We start from the raw sequence: 20,660 nt of genomic DNA, 5'->3' as shown, positions 1-20,660 counted from the left end.
AACAATATTAAAAATATATTTTTTTATTCAGTATAATTGGATTTCTTATCTTTATTTGTTTTTGAGATATTCATTTTTTTCAATACATGTGAGTAATTAAAATGTCTGTAATACCAGCAAATACAAAATTTCATTCTTGATGTGCATAATATCAAAAGTGATATTATACCGGGTGTTTGAAATTTTTATTTTAATTTTTAAATGCCAAAAACTTTCTTATTTTGAATGTTATATATTTTCTACTGATTTATTGTTGCAGAACCTATAGCCAAAATTAATATTTAGAGAGATGTAAAGGGTGTTAAGTATTTTTATTTATTTTTATATTTTAAACTAAATAATAATGTTATGCATATTCTAATTATTTAATCATTGGTTGTGGTGAAATTGTAAGAACAAAATGTAAATGTTTATGGCGAAATATATTATTAAAAAATTGAGAGATACTGGCCAAGTAATAGCTACGATAAAAATTGTCCAAATTCGAAAATCGATAACAGGGTAATTTGAATATCAAAAACAATCTTAATAAAATAGACAACTGAAATTAAAGCCAATCTGGAAGTAATGGAACTTGCAGGTATCAGTTCAAGGACTGTGAGAAGATGAATAATAGAGGGGGGTTTATTTGACCGCAGATCTTCAAGAAAAACCCTGATTTTTACTAAAAATGTGAAAGTTCAGTGTGTTTTTGTAAAACAAACTAAATTTAATTTATTAAAAAATGATAGTTCTGCTTATATTTAACATCCTGCAAGGAAAACTACACAGAGAAACATGGTGTCGTTTCAATTATGCTTCTGGCGTAGACTTCTTTAGATTGATTTATGTACAGAGATATATTAATCAACAATTTTCTTCTATATATTGAGGAAATGATGCCTCAATAAACGTGTTTCAACATCAAAACAATCCCAAATTCAAAGCCAAAATTGTGATATATATTATTGTACAGAAAATATGGGGATCACATTTATAACAAAATTCGATATAAAAATTTCTAAAATATTGAGTACTGATGTATATTAATCTAATGAGAATTTTTTCACATTTTTTTAAATATTTCGTTAAATATTTGTTTTATCTATAAACCGAAAGTGATAGCACATTGAAAATATTTAATACTTATTTCTGATTGATATATTTTAGTTCTCTGTAAATGAATGAATCACGTAGGTGTGTTATCACTACATAGCAAGGCAATAGACAAAATAAAATTAATAATTCTTGGAAATATTTTATTAATCTAATCCTATAACAAATTTTCACAACCGTTTCTAATATTGATTTCTTACTTGATGTATTTTTTAATATAAATATATGTTATTTATTTTCACTGTTGTTCTGAATTTGATTTACATTCAAAATTTATTAAATTAAAATTTATTAAAATTGTAAATTTGCAAAATTATTGTAAAATATTTTTGAATCCTATATTTGCTATATTAATTTGCCAGTTATTTATTGCAGAACTGCATTAAAAAAATGGAAAAGGTCAATAGTTGAATTGTCTGGTTTACCAAGATTAATTAAACTAATCAAACTTTTCCAACTGTAACTTTTTTGAATTTTGCAGAACATTGAACAACCTAACAGGAACCCTAGAATTCCTGATATTTAATTAAAAAGATATTGTCATTGCTACACTTACAACAACTGAAACTTTTGAGTTTAATCGCTAGAAGAATTCAAATATTGCACTTTAGAATTTATACGTTGTCATTCAGGACAATTTTACTATTTTTGAAGAGGAAATGTTAAATGCATTTAATAATTTTGAACATTTCAAGATGTTGTTTGCCTTCTACAAAAACATATTTCTTCATAGTGCGTCGGCTTGGTGAAATGTGGGTCGAACGGCACACAGGAAAAACGATAATGAGGCCAATCTCCAAAACAAAACGCGAGTCAACCGTACCATCGAACTCGCTTTTAGATTGCGGATGAACGTTGTAAAACTGGTCGCACGAAACTTTCGAGGAAGTGCTAATCTCCAAGCGAATGTAAACTGTTCTAACGTCATGTTTTGAGTTAATGCAGTTGTCATGGGAAGTATCTTGTCACATTTTCGTTTTGCAAATTTTTATAATGTGCAAAATGTTTACGCTAAACCAACGAGTATTTTTTATTTCTATTATAATACCAAATTGTGTGGTAAATACCTGGTTAACCTTGTCGTAGACATTAAAACATTGTAACATAAAAATTTTATTGAGCATACTGATTGAATGTGTATAAATAAAAATTGTAGTTTGTGTTTTATGTTTTTAAGTTGAAATTTTAATTGGTTGGATAATAACAGGGATTTTGAGAAATTTTGTTCGCTTACCCCGGCGAAAATTACAAATTTTCTAGGGTATTTTTCTCCTAGAATTCGAAGGTGTTAATGAGTTTTTAAAGTTAAGTCGTTATTAAAATATTCACAGAAATTAAACAACTATAATAGTTAGGTTACTATAAAAAATTGCATATTAAATTATTTTTTCAGTTTTTGTTATTTTTTTAAGTTTGATGGATTAAAAACCGAAGAAAACGAAAAAAAAAGATAGTAACATACTATAACTCATAACAAAAAAACTATTTTGCCTTCTTTTTTTACATTTTAGCCGTTTTTATATTCAACTTAAAATACGGGAATACAAAATACTGTCAGTACTCACTGTACTGAGAAAAGTTTTTTCCGTACTTCTTATAATCAATTACTTGTAATAATTAACTATCATGCTCTTTTTTCAATAGTCCTGATATATTATTTTCATAGTAATTAAATTTTTGGTGAAATTGTTAACCTTGTTTGTCATTTTCACCTTCTAAATTAGAAGAAAAGTACAGGAAATGTTTTTAAGGGCATATTCATATATGATAGTATAGATAATTATCAACCCTGATAAATAAGACTGCTCAGAAAAAATATTATGTTGAAATGGAGGACTTCTTCATCTAAAGTCTTCAGCTTGTTTCGATAACAGCAATTTTAGCTACATCGTTACTGGATAAATTGAATTGTGTTTTTGAATAATTACTCCAGATAAAATAAAATCTAATCTAAATAACACATATGTGTGTGCCAATCGGCGTTAATCAAATTGAATAGAAACATATCCGTTAATTGCCCCCAATAATGTTGAATCACCTCAATAAATCTATTGGACTGCTAACCATAATGGCTTCCGAGATACTTGTAAAAACAAAGGTAACATTACAACGATAAACATTAAAACTATTACGACGCATCGTAATGGATTCGTGTCGATTGCCAAACGGGACTTGTGTGTGTCCCATTCACTCTATCACGCTGCCGTGCGTGAATATTCAGTTGCGAAACGTTTCAATCGGATTAAATTAAAATAGAGTCGTTGAACGTTTTATAAATAGAATTTTGAAACGAAATTAAGAGAAAGAATTTGTTGTTAACCGTCGAGAGGCTTTTAGGCAATCCGACAACACAGTCGGTGACGTCATATTTTAGCTGCATTGCGAATTACATTGCAAAGATGTTATTGATCAGAAAATAACTCAAATTTTCTGGTACTACTAAAAAAGCAGGAGTACAACTATCCAAATATAGAAAGTTACAACACTATTAAACTTTTGAACTTCTATATTATTTTTTTTATATAGTATAAATTAAGAATTTTCTTGACAAATAAGTTACCAGTATCAATTTCAAAATTATAGTAATAATAACATTATTAAAATAATTGTCGCTTTTTTTGTGTGTATATACAATATTCAAGATATATTAAATTTATACTAATATTTTTAGTTTTTGTCTTTCTCTAAAGTAAATTAAAATATTTAAATTTAGTTTTTTGTCTTACGACAATAAGATGTAGATAAACGATAGATTTAGGACAGTTATTGCTATATAATTTTATATTATATTGTTTTATCGCATATTTAATGATTTAATGTTAATTTAAGACAAATTAATATTATGGAGGTTATTTTAAAAAATATATTTTTTTCACGACAAATAAGAAGTATCTTTAAAGATATAATGTTAATGTAATATTTAAGAAAAATGTTGGGGTTATTTAAAAAAAAAGTTTCTTGTCTACAAATAAGTAGAAAAGCTATATAATTTTATATTTTATTTAAAGGTCTAATGTTAATTTAAGACAAATTAATATTATTGGGGTTGTTTTAATTTTATATTTTTTATTTTTTATTAATAAAAATTAATATTATTGGAGTTTAAAAATATATTTTTTTCTACTACAAATACGAAGTAGGAAGTGTGTAATTGTTGTATAAATTTTTGTTTTTTATATATGTTCGTTTCTTTAAAGATCTAATTTAAATTTAAGAATTAAAAAAAAAATAAATTAAAATATTAATGGAGTTATTTTTAAAATATTTATTTATATTACTTTTGTATTATTGTCTTTATCATTACATATAAGAAGTAACAGAGCAATTATTTTTTCAATATACACTATCGCTCATATGTAGAGCAACCTTAGAAATTTTCATTTGTCTTGATAAAAGTGTACGTTTAAATATCCATATTATTGTCAGTTATGCAGTATGTTTTATAAAAACAATACAGCAATATAATTGTTTAGTTAGGTATTTATTAATATTTAAAAAATATTCAAGGGTCAAAAGTAGAGCAACTTTAAGATAAAACAAGCATACGTACATTTAACCTACTTTTATTTAATATCTAGTAGCATACCCATTATTTTTAATAACTTCCAAACATCTTTTCTTCATTAATTTTAATAGCATATCAATATAATAGTTCAAAATTTCTTTTGAATGATTTTGAACTTCTTCGTGGATTTCGTTCATATTTGACAGTCTTTTTGAATGGATTTTCTGATCAATTCCTTCTCAAAGGTTTTCCATTGGATTGAGGTCTGGATTTTGTGCTGGCCAAGGCATAACACGTCCTCCTTGAGAAGCGAACCATTCTTTAACTAACTTAGACATGTATTTCGGATCGTTGTCCTGTTGGAAGGTTCACCTTAAACTCGTGTTACTTCGACAAATGGAAGCATATGATTCTATAGGATGCCACGATAAACAAAACGATCCATTATCTCGTCTAACTTAACCAGTCAACCCATACCAAAACCAGAAAAACATCTTCAAACCATCACACCTCCTCCATCATGCTTCATAGTGGGTGTAGTGTACTTGGGATTATACCTTTTATCTCATCTGATTTGAATAATTTGAGCCGACTTTCATCGGAAAACAAAATTGTTTTCCATTACCTCTCTGTCCAGTTCACATGTTCTCTTGCAAAAGTAATTTCGCTGCTCTGTACTTTGCAGAAATGAAGGGCTTCTTTGCTGGTTTTCTACCATAGAGACCAGCTCCTTTTAGTCTTTTTTTATGGTACTCACCAACACACTGAATTTGTTTATTTTTTTATTTAGGCGGGATGGGCTGATAAAAGTGTCGCGAACAAGAGTTTTTGTTTTCCTGTCCAAATCTCTGTTAGTCTCTCGTTTTCCACCACTTTTCGGAACCACTTAAAGTATATTCCTCCTGTTAAAATTGGAAATCGTCTTCGAAATGATCGGTTTGTTTATATTTAAATCTACTGCAATTTTACTCCGCTTTTCACCATTGGACATTTCTAGACATTTTTAGCTTTAAGGAACGATGTCGAACTAAAAAATGAATTATAAAATCAACTGTATCGAATATAGGGTTTGGTTGCTTTACTTATGAACTTATGAAAATAAAATGTTGTATAAAACTATGTAAATAAAGATATCCGTATATAAATTGGGGTACGAAATATTTAGGCGCTTATTAATTATAAAATTAATTTAAATTAAAAATAATTGTTCTTTTAATAAAATGATTTATGTTTTTTAATTCGTTGCTATACATATGAGCAATAGTGTATGTAAATCTTTATTTAAATATTAAATATTAACATATTTAGCAAATGAATACATATTATCGAAGTCTTTAAAAAATGTTATTAGAGAATAGAGTAAGAGTAACATCAAACAAGAGAATTGTTTCAATATTGATTTTGATTTTAATCTTATTGTTAAAGATCTTAATTTTCTTTGTTGTTGTAAAATGCTACACAAATGCTACATTTTTTCCAATAAAAAATTAATTTTAATGTTTGTTTATTGTTAACTGGTACTCCACAAATCAAAATTGTATCTTTCACGAATTTACTACGAAAACACCCACGATTAAATAATTTCAAAATTGCCCAAAGTACAACTCTCCATCTGGGAATATTCATTCCACGTGCGTGAACCATTAACGAAACAAGCTGTCACAAAGGAACGGCATAAGTAAAAGGCGAAACGGAAGAAATATCGCGGATTGAGCGAGTGCACAGTGATCACGATAACGACGTTTCAAAGGCGAGTGCGCCTCTTCGCATTGGCGCGAGGCCCGCCGTCCTCGCGATATTCCACCGGGCGGAACGACGGCAACGACAAACACACAACACGCACGCACATGCAAAACGACAAACGAATTAAACGTGCAAGGCCGTTTCGCCGCGACGCTTTTCAATTTCCGCGGAACGGCTCGATCGATTTTGTACGGGCGAATGTGGCGCGAGATTGCAACAGATGCACCCCGTCACGAAATCTGGCCCGGGGAAAATTGTGCATCGAAGAAAGAGGACACGGCGGGGATGATGGAGGAGGCTATTTCGGGTTGACCTAAAAACGCGCCGTTGAAGGGCTGGCTCTGGTTACTTTGAAATACGCTGCACTTGACGTGAACCGTTTCTTGAATGCGCTGCTTAATCGGGAAGAGTGATGAATTTTTGAAATGTAAAGGAAACGCCGTATTGTCAAGTGCACGGCTTTGTAGGACTTCTAATTGTTTTCGTGTGCTTGGGGGAGTTTAAGCTTTTTACTTAAGTAGTATCGCAAGGATTATGTCAGCTTTTCATAGTGCATAACATTTTCATAGAAAATTACAAATTATTAATAGCAGTTTTTTTGTGTTACAGATTTTTTTCATGTTATAACTTGACAATATTTGTAGATATTTGTACAAAGAAATATTGCACCTTTAGTAATGTTTAATGTTGTTCTTTATTGTTGTCTATTATTGAAAATCTAAATGGTAGAAGGTGACTAGACTGTGAAGTAATAATCGCTTAAGGTTAAGATATTGACATGAATGGAGGTGAAAGTCCATATCCGCTATAAACTACATTAATTAAAAATAATTATAGATACGGGGTAATATGGTATTTTGATTTATGGCTATATTATTTCGGGGTTCGAACGATAGTTAATTTTTTTCCATAGGGCAGTTTTACGGTTCATTTTACATTTACAGCGAGGTTGTAAAAAATCCCTCCCTTCTTTGATGATTTTTGAATGGAAGATATTAACCTTAAATAGAAACAATTTAAAATCCTGTAAATCTATCCAGCTAAATTTTGCCATGATGTTGACATGTGGTAAATTCCCAGTACCATATGGGCACTGTCAACTCATTTTTAATAGAAAGGGTGGTTTCGTGATACCTCATTTGTGTACCATTCAATGTATGTGTGACATTTTACATTTATCTTATATGATTAAAATAAACTTATTGTTTAAATAAATTATTTTATAAGTATCTCAATTGCTTCTCCTGAAATTGGGCTCTTATATTCGTTATTTAAAAGTTATACGGGGTAGGGTATTTTTACGACTCTGTAAATTAATCTTACTACTATTTAAACTTAACTTATAAAAATAATAAAATGTTATAAATTAAATACAAATTTACCAAGAAATCTGATTTACCATACAAATTGTATGTGACATTAACTGACATCATAAGAATGAAATGAATTTATTGAAATACACAGAATAATTTAAAAACAAAAATCAACAAACACGTCATAAAGGTTTTTTTGCAAAAAAACATCAAAAACAAGAAATATTAAGTAGTGTTTTTAAAAATATTATGAAATGAGATTTAATCATATAGTTATGATTTTCAAAATAGTTCTTAAAACTATCAAATTAATAAGAAAAGGTTAACAAATATTAATAAAAGAAAAATATAATATCGTAGTTAGTAGAAATAGGATAAACATTATATATATTATATAAATAATAAATTTTTATCATGTTTTCGATGGTTTTTTGTAATTGATTTTGTTTTATTTTATGTTATTAATAATATAACAGAAAACAATATTCAATTAAGTTTGACATGCTTTACAAACAGAATGTGAATGATTTCAATTTATTTTTTAATTTAGGTTTTATTACTCTTAAAATTGTTTTGCTGTTATTTAATTGAATATTTTATTATATTTGCAATAAGTTAAAAATATACAAAATATTAAAGTTTAAATTTATATTTTTTCAGTAATTAGGTATTTTAATTGTTCAAAACATTATTAATCGATTTATTATATAAGAATCTAAATTTATTGTTCCTTTGCTTTTAATTTATGGTAATACTTCTCTTCATAATAATTTTTTTTCAAACTATGATAAAATCATAATTTATTGATTTAATAAATTTTCATTATTTTGTTTAAAATTGTTTTGTTAGAAAAAGATATCGTATTAAAATTTATTTGTGTCGATGTTTTTGTTGTAGTTATTTGAATAAAATTTTTTTTATTGTAAATTTCATATTATAATTAATTTTGATATTTTATGATTTTATGCTGCTTTTGAACTTTGCAAAGTAATAAACAAAGAATAATGCTTGCGTTTTTCATTATTGTTTTTCAAAATTAAATAAAATAAAACAATTATTTAATGCTAAATGTATACGTTCAGAGTATAATAATAATATAATAATTTTTCTCAATTTAATAATTACGATAAAACATTATTAGTTTAATAAATTTTCATTATTTTGTTTAAAACTGTTTCATTAATAAAAGATTTCGTATTCAAATGCATATTTCGATGTTTGTATTATGGATATTTAAATATTATGTTTATGTATTATAAATGTCAACCTCAGAAATGAAAATTATGATTTTAAATAATTTTTTGATTTACAAAGTAATAAATAAAATTATTTCTTGCATTTTTCTTTATTATTGTCCACAGTTGACATTTTAAATTAGTTTTTATTCGTTACATAAAATAAATTAAACATTTAATGATAAATATGTACATTTAGTATTTTAAGCATTTTAAAAAGAATAACCACTGAAAAATATTGTGTGTTAATCTTTAAGTGTTCCTGTTTATTAGGCCAATATTTACCATTTGTAACCTTGCACATGTGAACTTCATTTTTTATTGATCTATGACCTTTATCTTTACTTTTTGTAGGTATTTAAATACTTGAATTGGGAAAAAATACACTTTTTTATTAGAGTAAATAATGATCAATAAGTAATACAAGAGAAAAACATAACATGAAATGATTTGCAAGGCTATTTAAAACTATAAATAAAATGAATATAAATGATGAACGATGTTATTAATAATTATAAAAATGTGTCTGAAACTAATGTATATAAATTTCATTTGTGAAATAACTGTATAAAATTACATATTTTTAAAAATATTTGCTTAAATTAAACTGAGCTGTTTTATCGGCCCAATATTTTCTTAACGTTAATAAATATAATAAACTTGCTATTTATAAAATTAATACTTTCTGAACAGCCTAATAAAAACTCGAATTTGTTTTCAGAACTACATGTGAACTCCACGTCCATCGACCCGGAAAAATACAAAATGGAGAACATCATCGAGACGCTGAAAAACACCAAGGGCCTACTTGAACTGTTGAAGAGCACCGCCGGCCTGGTCGTGCTGCTGGTCGTGCTCGCCCTAATGGCCGTCCTCTTTCCACTCTGCGGCTTGTGTTTCTGTTGCTGTCGCGGCTGTTGCGGCAGATGCGGCGGCCGCAAACAAATCGCTGATAAGAAGGGCGACCTGTGCAAGAAAATCATGCACGGCACTCTGTTGATCGCACTCGGAACGTCACTGCTGTAAGACACATTCGTAATGATAAATTGCGTTTTAATTTAGCACGTTTGGTTTGTAGATTTTGCGTTGTTTGCGCCTTTGGATCCAACCAACAGTTCTACGATGGACTACAGGAGTTCCCCAGCAACATGAAGAAGAGTGTGAAGGATACCAGCAGGTTCTTCAATAATACGAAGACTCAAATGACCACGTTGCTCAGTACCAATTTCAAAGAGTTCAATCACAGCCTTGTAAACATTATGGAGAGTAAGTAATTTTTAGTACAACTCCATAAATTGTAATACTAATAAGCAAAGTATGATTTTAGAGAGTAGCTCAGCGGTTGTGAACGAACTAATGGAATTCTCAAATGCCACTTCCATGACAAGTCTGGCAACATTTGTAAATGACATACCAAAGATTAGAGATGATATGGATTTGTTAAGACAGTCCACCAATGATCTAAGAGTTCGGGCAAATAATCTCAATGATGGTAAATAGATACTTTAATCGATAATCCCGAATAAACTTACAAACGTTGTAATGTTTCAGCCATGAGGAAGCTAAAACATGATCTACTTATCACCTTGAATGAATGTAAACTACAGGAGTGTTCGGACTTTAAAAGACAAGTCGGAAATTTACAAACTAACATCGACTTCGATAAGGTAAATTTACTTTAATATTTGTTGTTGTCTAAATAATATAATGGAAATATGTGTCTTAATTTTATGCAGTACGTAGACAGATACTTTCCCAGGGTAAGTGGACAAGAAATAACGAGAATGACGAACTGTATCATCATGCATTTAGTTTGCTAATTCATTCATTTTATAAATTATTAGATGAATTGTGTCTTGTTACTTTACTTTAGTTATTAAAAATTGGCATGCAAATCATACAGCTTAAAAAATTTAAGTAGGCATTGCTTGCTCAGTTACAAATCTCAGTTTTCCTGTATGTCTATTTCGATTCTAGCTCCCGGACATATCGGATGAAATAGCTGCGTTTAAAGAATTTAAAATTGAGGAACTGCAAGCTGCCGCCCGCAGTGGCATGGACAAGTTGGATAAGGTCAAGTCCACGATTCACAACGAGTTCCAGAAAAACATCAACGAGGCACAGAAGCATTTAGTCAACGCAGGTAGGAACTCTCTCATCGAGTTAATTTTTCTATTTTACAGATACATAAACCTACTTCAGTTTACTCTAAAAATTTTTGGTTAAATTAATATTAACACACTATGAGCGGGTCGGGTAAAAATACCCGTCTCGAGAACTGTTGATTGTTAGTGGACCGGGTAATTTTTACCTTTTTGAATGTACTTACTTTAAAAGCGGGGTGAGATAATTTTACTCTATTGGTTTACATACGGAACTGAAAGAATTATCTCTTATTTTTTGTTATAATTCAACAACTTAGTTTGGACTATTTTGCTGCCCGCCTATAGTGTGTTAATAGAATAATCTGGTTTAACAGGAAACTACGACATATACAATTTTTTTTCTAAACCCACATGGAAATGAGAGAAAACTAAAGAGCGGAAATGACCATTATAAGATATTTACATATGTGCATATTCTGAAGTCTTTATATGTAATTATGGCGAAAGCTTTTTAAGAATATTACAGGCATTATTTTCTTATTGTAATTACCAAAGTCAATATCTTTTGTAGTTTCCAAAGTGTCCAGGTAATTCTTTAGAAATTTTGATAAATCCTTCATATAATTATTTAATAATATGAATATATTATTTAATCGTATGTTTATTAGTCTGAAAATTCAAACGTGATTTTAGTTTTTTAAAAACATTTTACTTTATATTCAACAATTTTTATGTGTGATGTGATTGAGACAATTTCATAATAATTTTTTCTAGTGTCGCTTTTTATTAATTTTTATACATCCACATTTAAATTCATCTTAGGGTCCTTAATGTTGATTCTACTACACTTAAATAAATAAATATTTAATGAAATGTTTATTTTATACCAGTATTCAAATAATAATTTAAGATGTACTGGAATGTAAATGTAACATTCCAAAACAACCCAAAATTGATAATAAAAATAATTTGTTTGGATACATTACTAAAAACTAAATAAAGGAACGAATATTTTGAATGAAAAATATATTTAAAAATTTACTTTTGATTTATGTACTAAAAAACTAAAAATAAAGGCATTTTAAAAGATAGATAAATTATGAATTCCTTAAAAATATTTGAAAACAGAAGTATTTTTCTGATATTATTATAGATACTCGGTAAACTAAATACTAAATAATATTTTTATATTACATTTAAATATTTTTGTATTAAACTACATATATTATTTAAAAGCATTTTTATGTTCTTTCTGACAATTTTTTGTACATTTGATTTAAAACATTTTTTGGGTCATAATTGGTGTATTCAAGTGCTATAATTCATGCAAATTTCGTCCAATTAAAGATGCAGTAGTGTGGCAGTGAATTCATTGAAGATGGAAAATGAAAGTTTTGTTCTGAAATCTGCATCAATGAAGAAATTAAGAAATATCTCGTCTGAAATCTTTGAGTAATATTATTAAATATAGATGTCAAGAGTTTTCATCAAAAAGTTGGACAAAAGGGTAATTTAACATACATATTAAACGTTTGACAGTTACCATATGTTGATATTACTATATACCACGAAAATGGATGAAAAGACGTTCTATTTTTTGACAACGAAAGACCACTTGTTAGTATTAATGACTCAAGCTGAATCTGCTTGTAGAACATTGTCAAAAATCATCGCTTATCGTGGTTATTATTTTATTGAATAAAAGTTATATTAAAGTTATGTCGTTTTTCAGTTGAACATTAAAATCTTAAATTTTTTCCCGTACCTAATATATCAACAAAATGTCCCCTTTAATTAGAACCTCAGAAAAATACTTCATAAAGCAGCAAAAGTTACATAAATCAGCTATATTTTAATCGATATTTTCTATCTACTTAACATAATACTTAAATCTTATTATTTCTGTTCTGTAACGTTTGTAAATTAGTAAGGAAGGCCATGAAATCTATATTTATTTCCGATTTTTTTCCAGGCCGTACCATCGACAAAAATCTGAAACGCGTTACCGAAATGATCGATGACGTGAATAACCAGCTACAGAACAACGCCAATCCGAACATCAACACCGCCGAGTTTTACATAAAACGTTACGGCGTCTACGTCCATTATACCGGAACCGGCATAGCTTGTTGCCTGTTGGCCGTCTCATTTTTCATTTGCTTGGGATTGATGTGGGGTATATGCGGCAAGAGACCGGACGGTTTCAACGACAACTGCTGCAACAAAGGCGCAGGCAGCAAAATGCTTATATGGTAAGAATGTTCAAAATCCCACAATTTACATTTAATTTTCTGTTTTGTTCTACAGCGGAGTCTCAGTAATGTTCATAACGGGTTTCGTGTTTGCTGTGGTCGCAATTGTCCTGTGCATTATCGGCGTGGGCTCCCAGAAGTTGGTGTGTCAACCTTTGAGGCAACCGGAACAGTCTAAGGTCATAACGTTTCTGAACAAAAGCGTCAATTTGAAAAGACACGGGGGACCCGAAAGTGTTTTACATTTGTATGAGAGTTGCAAGAGGAACGAAACCGTTTATAAAGTCTTGAATCTGGAACAGAAATTCGGTTTGCGTGATATAATCGCCAAATTCGATATTAATCAGACTTTGGATGGTTTGAACTTCGACAGGTCCGTGCCGGATAATTTCTATATTTTAGATCACAGGAGCAGAGAAGTGCTACGCAAATTGGCCAAGTCCAGCGCAGAGTTTAATTTTGATAAGTTCGAGTCTGAGGTAAATTATTTAAAAATAAATTACTTTGTTTGTAGTAACTTTTTGTTTACAGCTGGAGAACAATAATTACACTACAATTAGTTTGGAAGATGTGAAGAAGCAACTTAAGGCTGTGATTGAAAAGGCTCCAGAAAGTTTGAAGTCTGATTTAAATTTAAGTCTTCTTCATTTAGATTCGTATGACGAAAAAATTCTACAACCAATGATCAAAACTGCCACTCAAGCAAAGGTAATGCATTAATTAGTTAAATTAATTGATGCGTGTTTAACGTTGAAAACATCTTTTCTCCATTGAGCCATTCATATAGATAACTTTGTGTCTTAAATTTGGGGAATCCGGATAGTGTTCTGAAAACTGAGAATATTGTAAAGTTATTTTAAAGGAGTTTTTATTTTAGAGTTTTTGAGTCTGTCATTATTTGAATTTGAAAATCATAAATCAAAAACAAATATACCTCTATCTAGATGAATGATTCAAATTATTATCGTAAATAAATATACGAGAATATATTCTATATAAACTAATGTTATTTGTAATTTTATTTATTGATGAACCTTGTAGGAAATTGCCAATAGTTTAGGAACTTCGATTAACATGGGAAAAGCTAGTCTGGCTGATGCAATAAATGATCTAATTGATGAGATCACCAAAGCTGAGGGAACAATTAAGAACGAAGGAAAGGCTCACCTTATCGAAGTATAACGAATACTTTTAATCAACGATTGTGATTTATCTAATTTTATGTCTTTACAGACCGCCAAAAAGTTCATATCTTCCGTTAAAGCTCTAGTAAACGGTTACGTAAATCGTGTAACTGGTTCCATTGAAAGAGACGTGGGCAAATGTGAGCACCTTTACAGGGTTTACGACTTTAGTTTGGTGTCAACCTGTGATAAAGTTGTACTACCTTTGGTAAGATATTTTAATATTGTATAAATACAAATAACAATAGTATTTTTCTTATAGAATGGATACTGGCTGAATCTCTTCTTTACCTTGATACTCTATATTCCAACAATCATCATTTGTGTCAGATTGGCAACAATTTATCAGAAACGCAGGTCCAACGGTTTGTACGTCGAAGCGTAAGTGTTATTAGTATTTTATAATTGGTAACGTTTATTAACTACACATTATTAGTTATCCTTTGCACCTCTCCACTTCAACTAAAACAAATCAATCAGACATTAATAACACACCATTCTCAAAAATACTTTGGCTCTCACCTCCGATTTTTCTCCATTTGTAGCTAATTTTCAATTAAATTTTTTATTAAAAGTATGTGTGTTTGTATAATTTTTACAGTGAGTACTTGTATGATGCCTATTCTGACCGGGATAACATTCCTTTAAACAGGTGAGTTGCATGTCGGAATGGGTATTGTGTTCTTGGATGTTATGTCATCATTGTGAAGTACAATATTTTTTGTGTCTCTTTACAAAGTTTAGTAACTAAATAAATCATATTCACGTCGTTTGTAAAAATCGGACCAAAATAATTTCTTACACAACTACACTAAATACAAATAAGAGGATAGTTATAGTAAAAGAGTTTATGTATTAATTATATTTCATTATCTGCTTATCTAACAAGTACATCAGCTTCATTTTCATTGTCCAATTGCACATATCATTTTAATTGCTTAAAATGATAAGTGCACATCATGTCCGGATTTCAATATAAATTTTTGATCAGCAGACACAAGAGACATAAGAAGAATACAAAGAAGAAGGCCAAAAGGTACGAGGATAGACCACAGAACGTTGGCGGCGAAGTAGTTGCCAGAGAGTATGCCACTGGATCTCATCAAGATACAAGATATTCTGACATGGCTCCGAAGTAAGTATCTGTAATCGTAATTTTGACGAAAAACTTTACCAATCAATTAAACGAGTTCAAAAATAAAATGGTTTGTTATTAATTAAGGCATTGGGAGGAATTTCCCGCAGGAGGACCGCCCCAATATCAGAGAGCCCCAACTGAGTATGAAAGACCTCCGCCATATTATTACCCCGGTGCGTCCGGGTAAGTTTTTCCTTGGTTATATTTTGTTTTGATTCTTATGTACTATTAATTGTATTGAGTTTTTATATACGTTTTCTTGTGTTTTAGGGAAAACTAGACGAATCAGACTGAGTTGAGATTTCAAAAATGGCTCGTTCGAACAGACTGATTAGCATGCTTTCTCGTTAAGGAGCCGGGTCGGATGATCATTATGGAATCTCTTTGCACGTTCCCACATGCGGAACACATTCAACATTCACAACATATTTGAAAGTATTAGAGTTCTGCTTAATTTACAGGTTTGCGTCAACTAATAAGGATAGTAGAAGGAATGAAATTAGCAATGTTGAATAATTGAACTTTGAACTAAGCAGATCTTTAATTTTTTAGAGGTTTAATGTGTCCGTGTCTGTATACTCAATTAATGTTTTTCATGAACAGGACTGTGGTTTGCCATTCTAATTGAGTTCATATTTTCTTGTGATATATATTTATAAATAAATAAGCTGCCGTTGCAATATGTTCATTTATGGATCAACAAAGTCTATGAGAAACGTTTTGCCTAGTGTCTAGTTTACTATTTAAAATAAACGCGTTTAATATTTCATATTGTAGTCGCCGTAATCTCGGCATTATGCAAAATGTAATTTATCACCTGGTAGTTAATTTAAGATATTTTTACTTTTATTTAGTCCAAAAAATTGGAATGCAGATGTGCTCAAAAGAACCGAACAAATTATTTTTGTACAGTAGGTCCTCAAAATATGTTCAACGTGGTTTTATATATTTTTGACCATAATGCTCTTGTGCATCGTACGTCGTTGCTTGTAAAATATTTGCGCGTACGATGCGGTCCCTCTTTTGCAAATATTTTTTGTAAATAAATATTTTCTTATTGAAATGTATAATACAATCAAACAGTTATTGTGTAGGGAGGAGATAGAACTCGTATGTGGCTCAATATGTTAAACTTTAATGTACACTTAGATTAAGAGCACAAAAGTGTTTTGACATTGTTTCTTCCATTTATTTTTTGGGGATTTTCTGTGTTTTAAAAAAATTTGTGCTCAATTTTTAAACAGTAAATTGTAGCCAAGTTTTACCCTATTTCCTACTTGAATGTACATGTATTTATTATTATATATAAAATGAGCATGTTAATATGATAATTCCAATGTTTATAATAAACTTTGATCAAATTTATATTTATGCATTTTTATTACTGTTGTACCTCTTTAATTATAATTTTTCACATACTGAAAAATGTTACGTCTGTGCATTTCTTAGTTATTGAAAAGACAAATACTGAAAAGTGTTTATCCCTATATTTTCATAAAATTTAAATTTAGCAAAGAACAATGCAAAATAATGTTTACAAAAATACGCAGCAAATTGGGCAGGCATTGGAATTACCTGGACAATAAGATATTTAATAAAATTTGACATTTTGTGGTGGATTATTGACTCTCAATTGCATAGAGCATATATTAACTAACCCTGATTTAAGTTCTGAAGTTAGTTTTTATACGAAATTTGAAGAAGAATAAAAATTATAAGTCTCCCTGGAAAATTAAAATATTATTTGATATTACATATGAATAATATACAATTTATTTATAATTAAAATTATTCAAAACTTTGATTTAAGCAGATTCTGTCTGAAACAGTTTTGCACTACTCTACCCTGCTTTCCATTTACATTTAATCCTGTTTTGGTGGTTTGTAAATTAAATTTATAAACAGCACAACTAAATATTAGGACATGCCTTTTTCAATCAGTGACCCTTTATCCAATTACATAAAACTATTTCCAAACATCAACTATTGCGAATGAAATTAGGTGAGTTCTAGGGCCTTTAATTCTTCAAATGAGCAAAACTCTCTGGTTTATACAACCATAAAAAAAGCATTACAATAAAAACAACAATACTTGTAGTCAAACAAAATAAACTAATTGTAAGTCACACAAAGATATATTATACTTCAAACAAAGGTCATATTTTTAATCATCATGAGAATCTATCATCAATTACCTTATTTACAACTCTATCTGTATCTAATCTATTGTGAAGTTTCAATCAATTAATCCATATAAAGAAAAAAATAGATGTATATGAAATGAAAACAAAGAAATTGGATATGAATAATATTTTAGAAGAAAATCTACTTTATTATTAGTTTTTTTTTTTTTTCATAAAAAAGTATATTAGTATTAGTGTTTATCAATAAAATCTTTCAGTAAATTAAGCAAACTTGAAAATTCTTTAAAATGTCTTCAGTTTAAGTTAATGCCTAAGTGCCAAATTTATCAAGAAACTATAATTTGTTAATTATTTGTTCATGGATATTTATAAGAAGTACAAACTTTAATAACATAAATTTTATTGGAAAGTTATTCATTCCTTATAAAAAATGTAGTAGTAGTTTTTGCAGTGTGTTAATAAATTGACAAAATAAACAGTCTGATAGTTTAGATGGTGTATGTTTTCTACAATTAAAGTATTTTACTATTTATCAATAACACTAGCTTGCACTATTGATATAATAAGTTCTTTTTTTCAACAATATCACAAGGAAGATATCATAAAACTAAATATTTCAAAAACTCGGAAGAACCCAAAGAACTTGATTAAAAAAAATCGATAAAACCTGGTAAGTTTTTAAATTTAGCTCTTACATTTCCAGATATTTTTGGTATGAAAAATTATCAGACTGGAGGACCTTTTTACGATCTCACCCTATACGGTGAAAAGCACCGAATAACATTGAAGTGTTATTTTTATATGATTTATGAGCGATATCATTAAATAAAGAAAATTATCCAATAGTACTACTTGCGTTTCACATGAACCCACCGACATGGAATAATAATTGGTTCAATAATAAAGTCGGGATGTCGCTGAACAATCATTCATTCATTTCTTCGTTTAATAAGAGCAACATCGCACGTGTCTCTTAAGAAATTACTTGATTGCGGATAACGATTCCAAACGCGTCTTTATGGCACATTATTTATTTGGACTACTTGTTGTTGATTCAGATTGTTATTTTCTAAAAACAAATTCATAATATGCTTTTTTTTAGAAATAATTTTTTTTATTCCAATGTGATTGGTACAATGGTTAAAATAAAACATATCGAAAATATTTTTATATCTATTTAATCTAGGAAATTTAAATTAACTACCACAATATTCTTTTAACAACAAAGCTAAATTTAAATAAATATTTTTTTTTTGGTTTACTATTAAAAACAGACGACAATGTTGCAGCAGGGGTGTCAATTCCCTCGTATCGTTCAATAAATAAATCTTTGAAATATAACCAGGTAATACCCGGGAAACATATTTGCATCATCCATTGTGAAGCACTCCCTTCAAATGGTTGACTGAGTGTAGATCTCCAGTAGATTTTCTTCCATGCACACCAAGACACAGGATCTCTTCCAAGCTTGTCAGGGTTAAACTTTAGCAACGACGTTTTCTGAGTTTGTTGGGATGGTCTCACTGCGTTAATCAGTTCAAACATATTTTTATTTTGTATATACATTATTGTACACAACATTGTTAGTTGTGGGTCAGATCCCACTTCTGATGTCGGGAAAGGGTCACGATTTTGAGATTCCATATTGCTCATTTATAATGTTTATTTACGATTTACTCGAAACGACACACTATTTAATTCTGTATTACTAATTAACAATAATGATATCGACAAAACAAAATGTGTCCGGAGTATTGATATGCGATTCATTTTTTTCCAAATAATTAGAGTAACAGGTATTATAATTTAGTTTAACTAAGTTTACTTAACTAAACTAGCGCATTAGCCGTTTAACCTTTTAAAGCAGGCGTAATCTTCAGAAGTTAAGCTCTTTATATTAATATGCTCTCACTTTTACTACCATAATATTCTGTTAGCATTTACCGACGATATTTTTTATTTAAATATAATATTACTAAATTAATAGAATCTGTGGTAGACGTATAAAAAAGGAATAGTAAGTAGTAATGTAATTTTCATCATATCCATTCACAAAGAAGTTTTATTAATATTTTATTTCAGTGGAAATCCATTGAAAAAATAATTACTTGATATAATAGATAGGTATAGAAAATTATATTCTGAAAGGATTCCGAGTTCTTCAGTTCATGAAATAATTTTATCTTGACGTTCTTTGAAATGGCTTCTTCTTAATTTACCATATAATATTTAATAATGTATAATGTAATCTAAATTAATTTTTTTAAACAGCGAAGTAAATTATATTTATTCAAATGTAGATGTGACTTTCTATTCATGATTTTAAAAAGAATTTATTAAAGTACCAATTCCAATTTTAAACGTTATGAATGGAATTTTACACATCCTTATACCGAGAAATAATATACACTAATTTTTTTGCGACAGGTTAAAATATTACATATGACTGTGGTTCAGGTCTGCATTATTATCAACAGTGTAAATGATTAAGATTTATATTTTTAGGAAATAATATGTAATCATAATCTTAATTTTACCATTGAGTAGAGAGAATTGTCAATGGATTTAAATAAATAAAAATAACGACTTGAAACAAAAGCATTGTTTGAAGTAATCTTTTTTGTATAATAAGGTATAAAGCAGTTTGATATAGAATACAATGCAGTTTTTAATTAGGTGACATTCCTATTATGCTTTTTATTTCACCTTTGAAATTCACCCTCATTATAAACGAGTGGAAACTGTGTCACAGCCCTCCAATCGGGCGAGAGTCTCTAATTAACGTAAAACAATAGAAAATATTTTCACGTCATCAACCGAACTCAATGAATTTGTTGTTCTGGCTTCCACGACCATCTATCTGGTTGATTGAACTCGAAATCGGGAGACAAAAGAGCAGTCGAGTAATGGCTTCCCTCGGGGACTTATCGGAAAGCCATTAAACAT

General features: G+C 29.2%; 1 protein-coding gene across 6 annotated transcripts in view; it reads left to right on the top strand.

The window, feature by feature from the left end:
- LOC109608444 (prominin-like protein) overlaps window positions 1-16,935 on the top strand; it is a 40,336-nt gene extending 23,401 nt beyond the window's left edge. For 2 of the 6 annotated variants that reach the window (XM_020024878.2, XM_049961830.1), the window contains exons 3-18: window positions 9,613-9,913; window positions 9,970-10,157; window positions 10,219-10,383; window positions 10,443-10,558; window positions 10,628-10,651; window positions 10,869-11,034; window positions 12,969-13,248; window positions 13,304-13,727; window positions 13,780-13,956; window positions 14,290-14,424; window positions 14,482-14,640; window positions 14,695-14,813; window positions 15,034-15,084; window positions 15,424-15,567; window positions 15,655-15,753; window positions 15,841-16,935. In XM_020024878.2, the coding sequence (XP_019880437.1) occupies window positions 9,613-9,913; window positions 9,970-10,157; window positions 10,219-10,383; window positions 10,443-10,558; window positions 10,628-10,651; window positions 10,869-11,034; window positions 12,969-13,248; window positions 13,304-13,727; window positions 13,780-13,956; window positions 14,290-14,424; window positions 14,482-14,640; window positions 14,695-14,813; window positions 15,034-15,084; window positions 15,424-15,567; window positions 15,655-15,753; window positions 15,841-15,850 (2,558 nt within the window). In that variant the 3' untranslated portion in view covers window positions 15,851-16,935. The remainder of the gene's footprint in view (window positions 1-9,612; window positions 9,914-9,969; window positions 10,158-10,218; window positions 10,384-10,442; window positions 10,559-10,627; window positions 10,652-10,868; window positions 11,035-12,968; window positions 13,249-13,303; window positions 13,728-13,779; window positions 13,957-14,289; window positions 14,425-14,481; window positions 14,641-14,694; window positions 14,814-15,033; window positions 15,085-15,423; window positions 15,568-15,654; window positions 15,754-15,840) is intronic. The other 4 variants (XM_020024879.2, XM_020024882.2, XM_020024881.2 and 1 more) reach the window with 4 other exon arrangements.
- Window positions 16,936-20,660: the final 3,725 nt, after the last annotated feature.

This window comes from Aethina tumida, chromosome 1, assembly GCF_024364675.1.
Source record: "Aethina tumida isolate Nest 87 chromosome 1, icAetTumi1.1, whole genome shotgun sequence".
NCBI lineage: Eukaryota > Metazoa > Arthropoda > Insecta > Coleoptera > Nitidulidae > Aethina > Aethina tumida.
The sequence above is the reverse complement of the archived record's forward strand: the minus strand, read 5'-3'. Positions and strand labels throughout refer to the sequence as shown.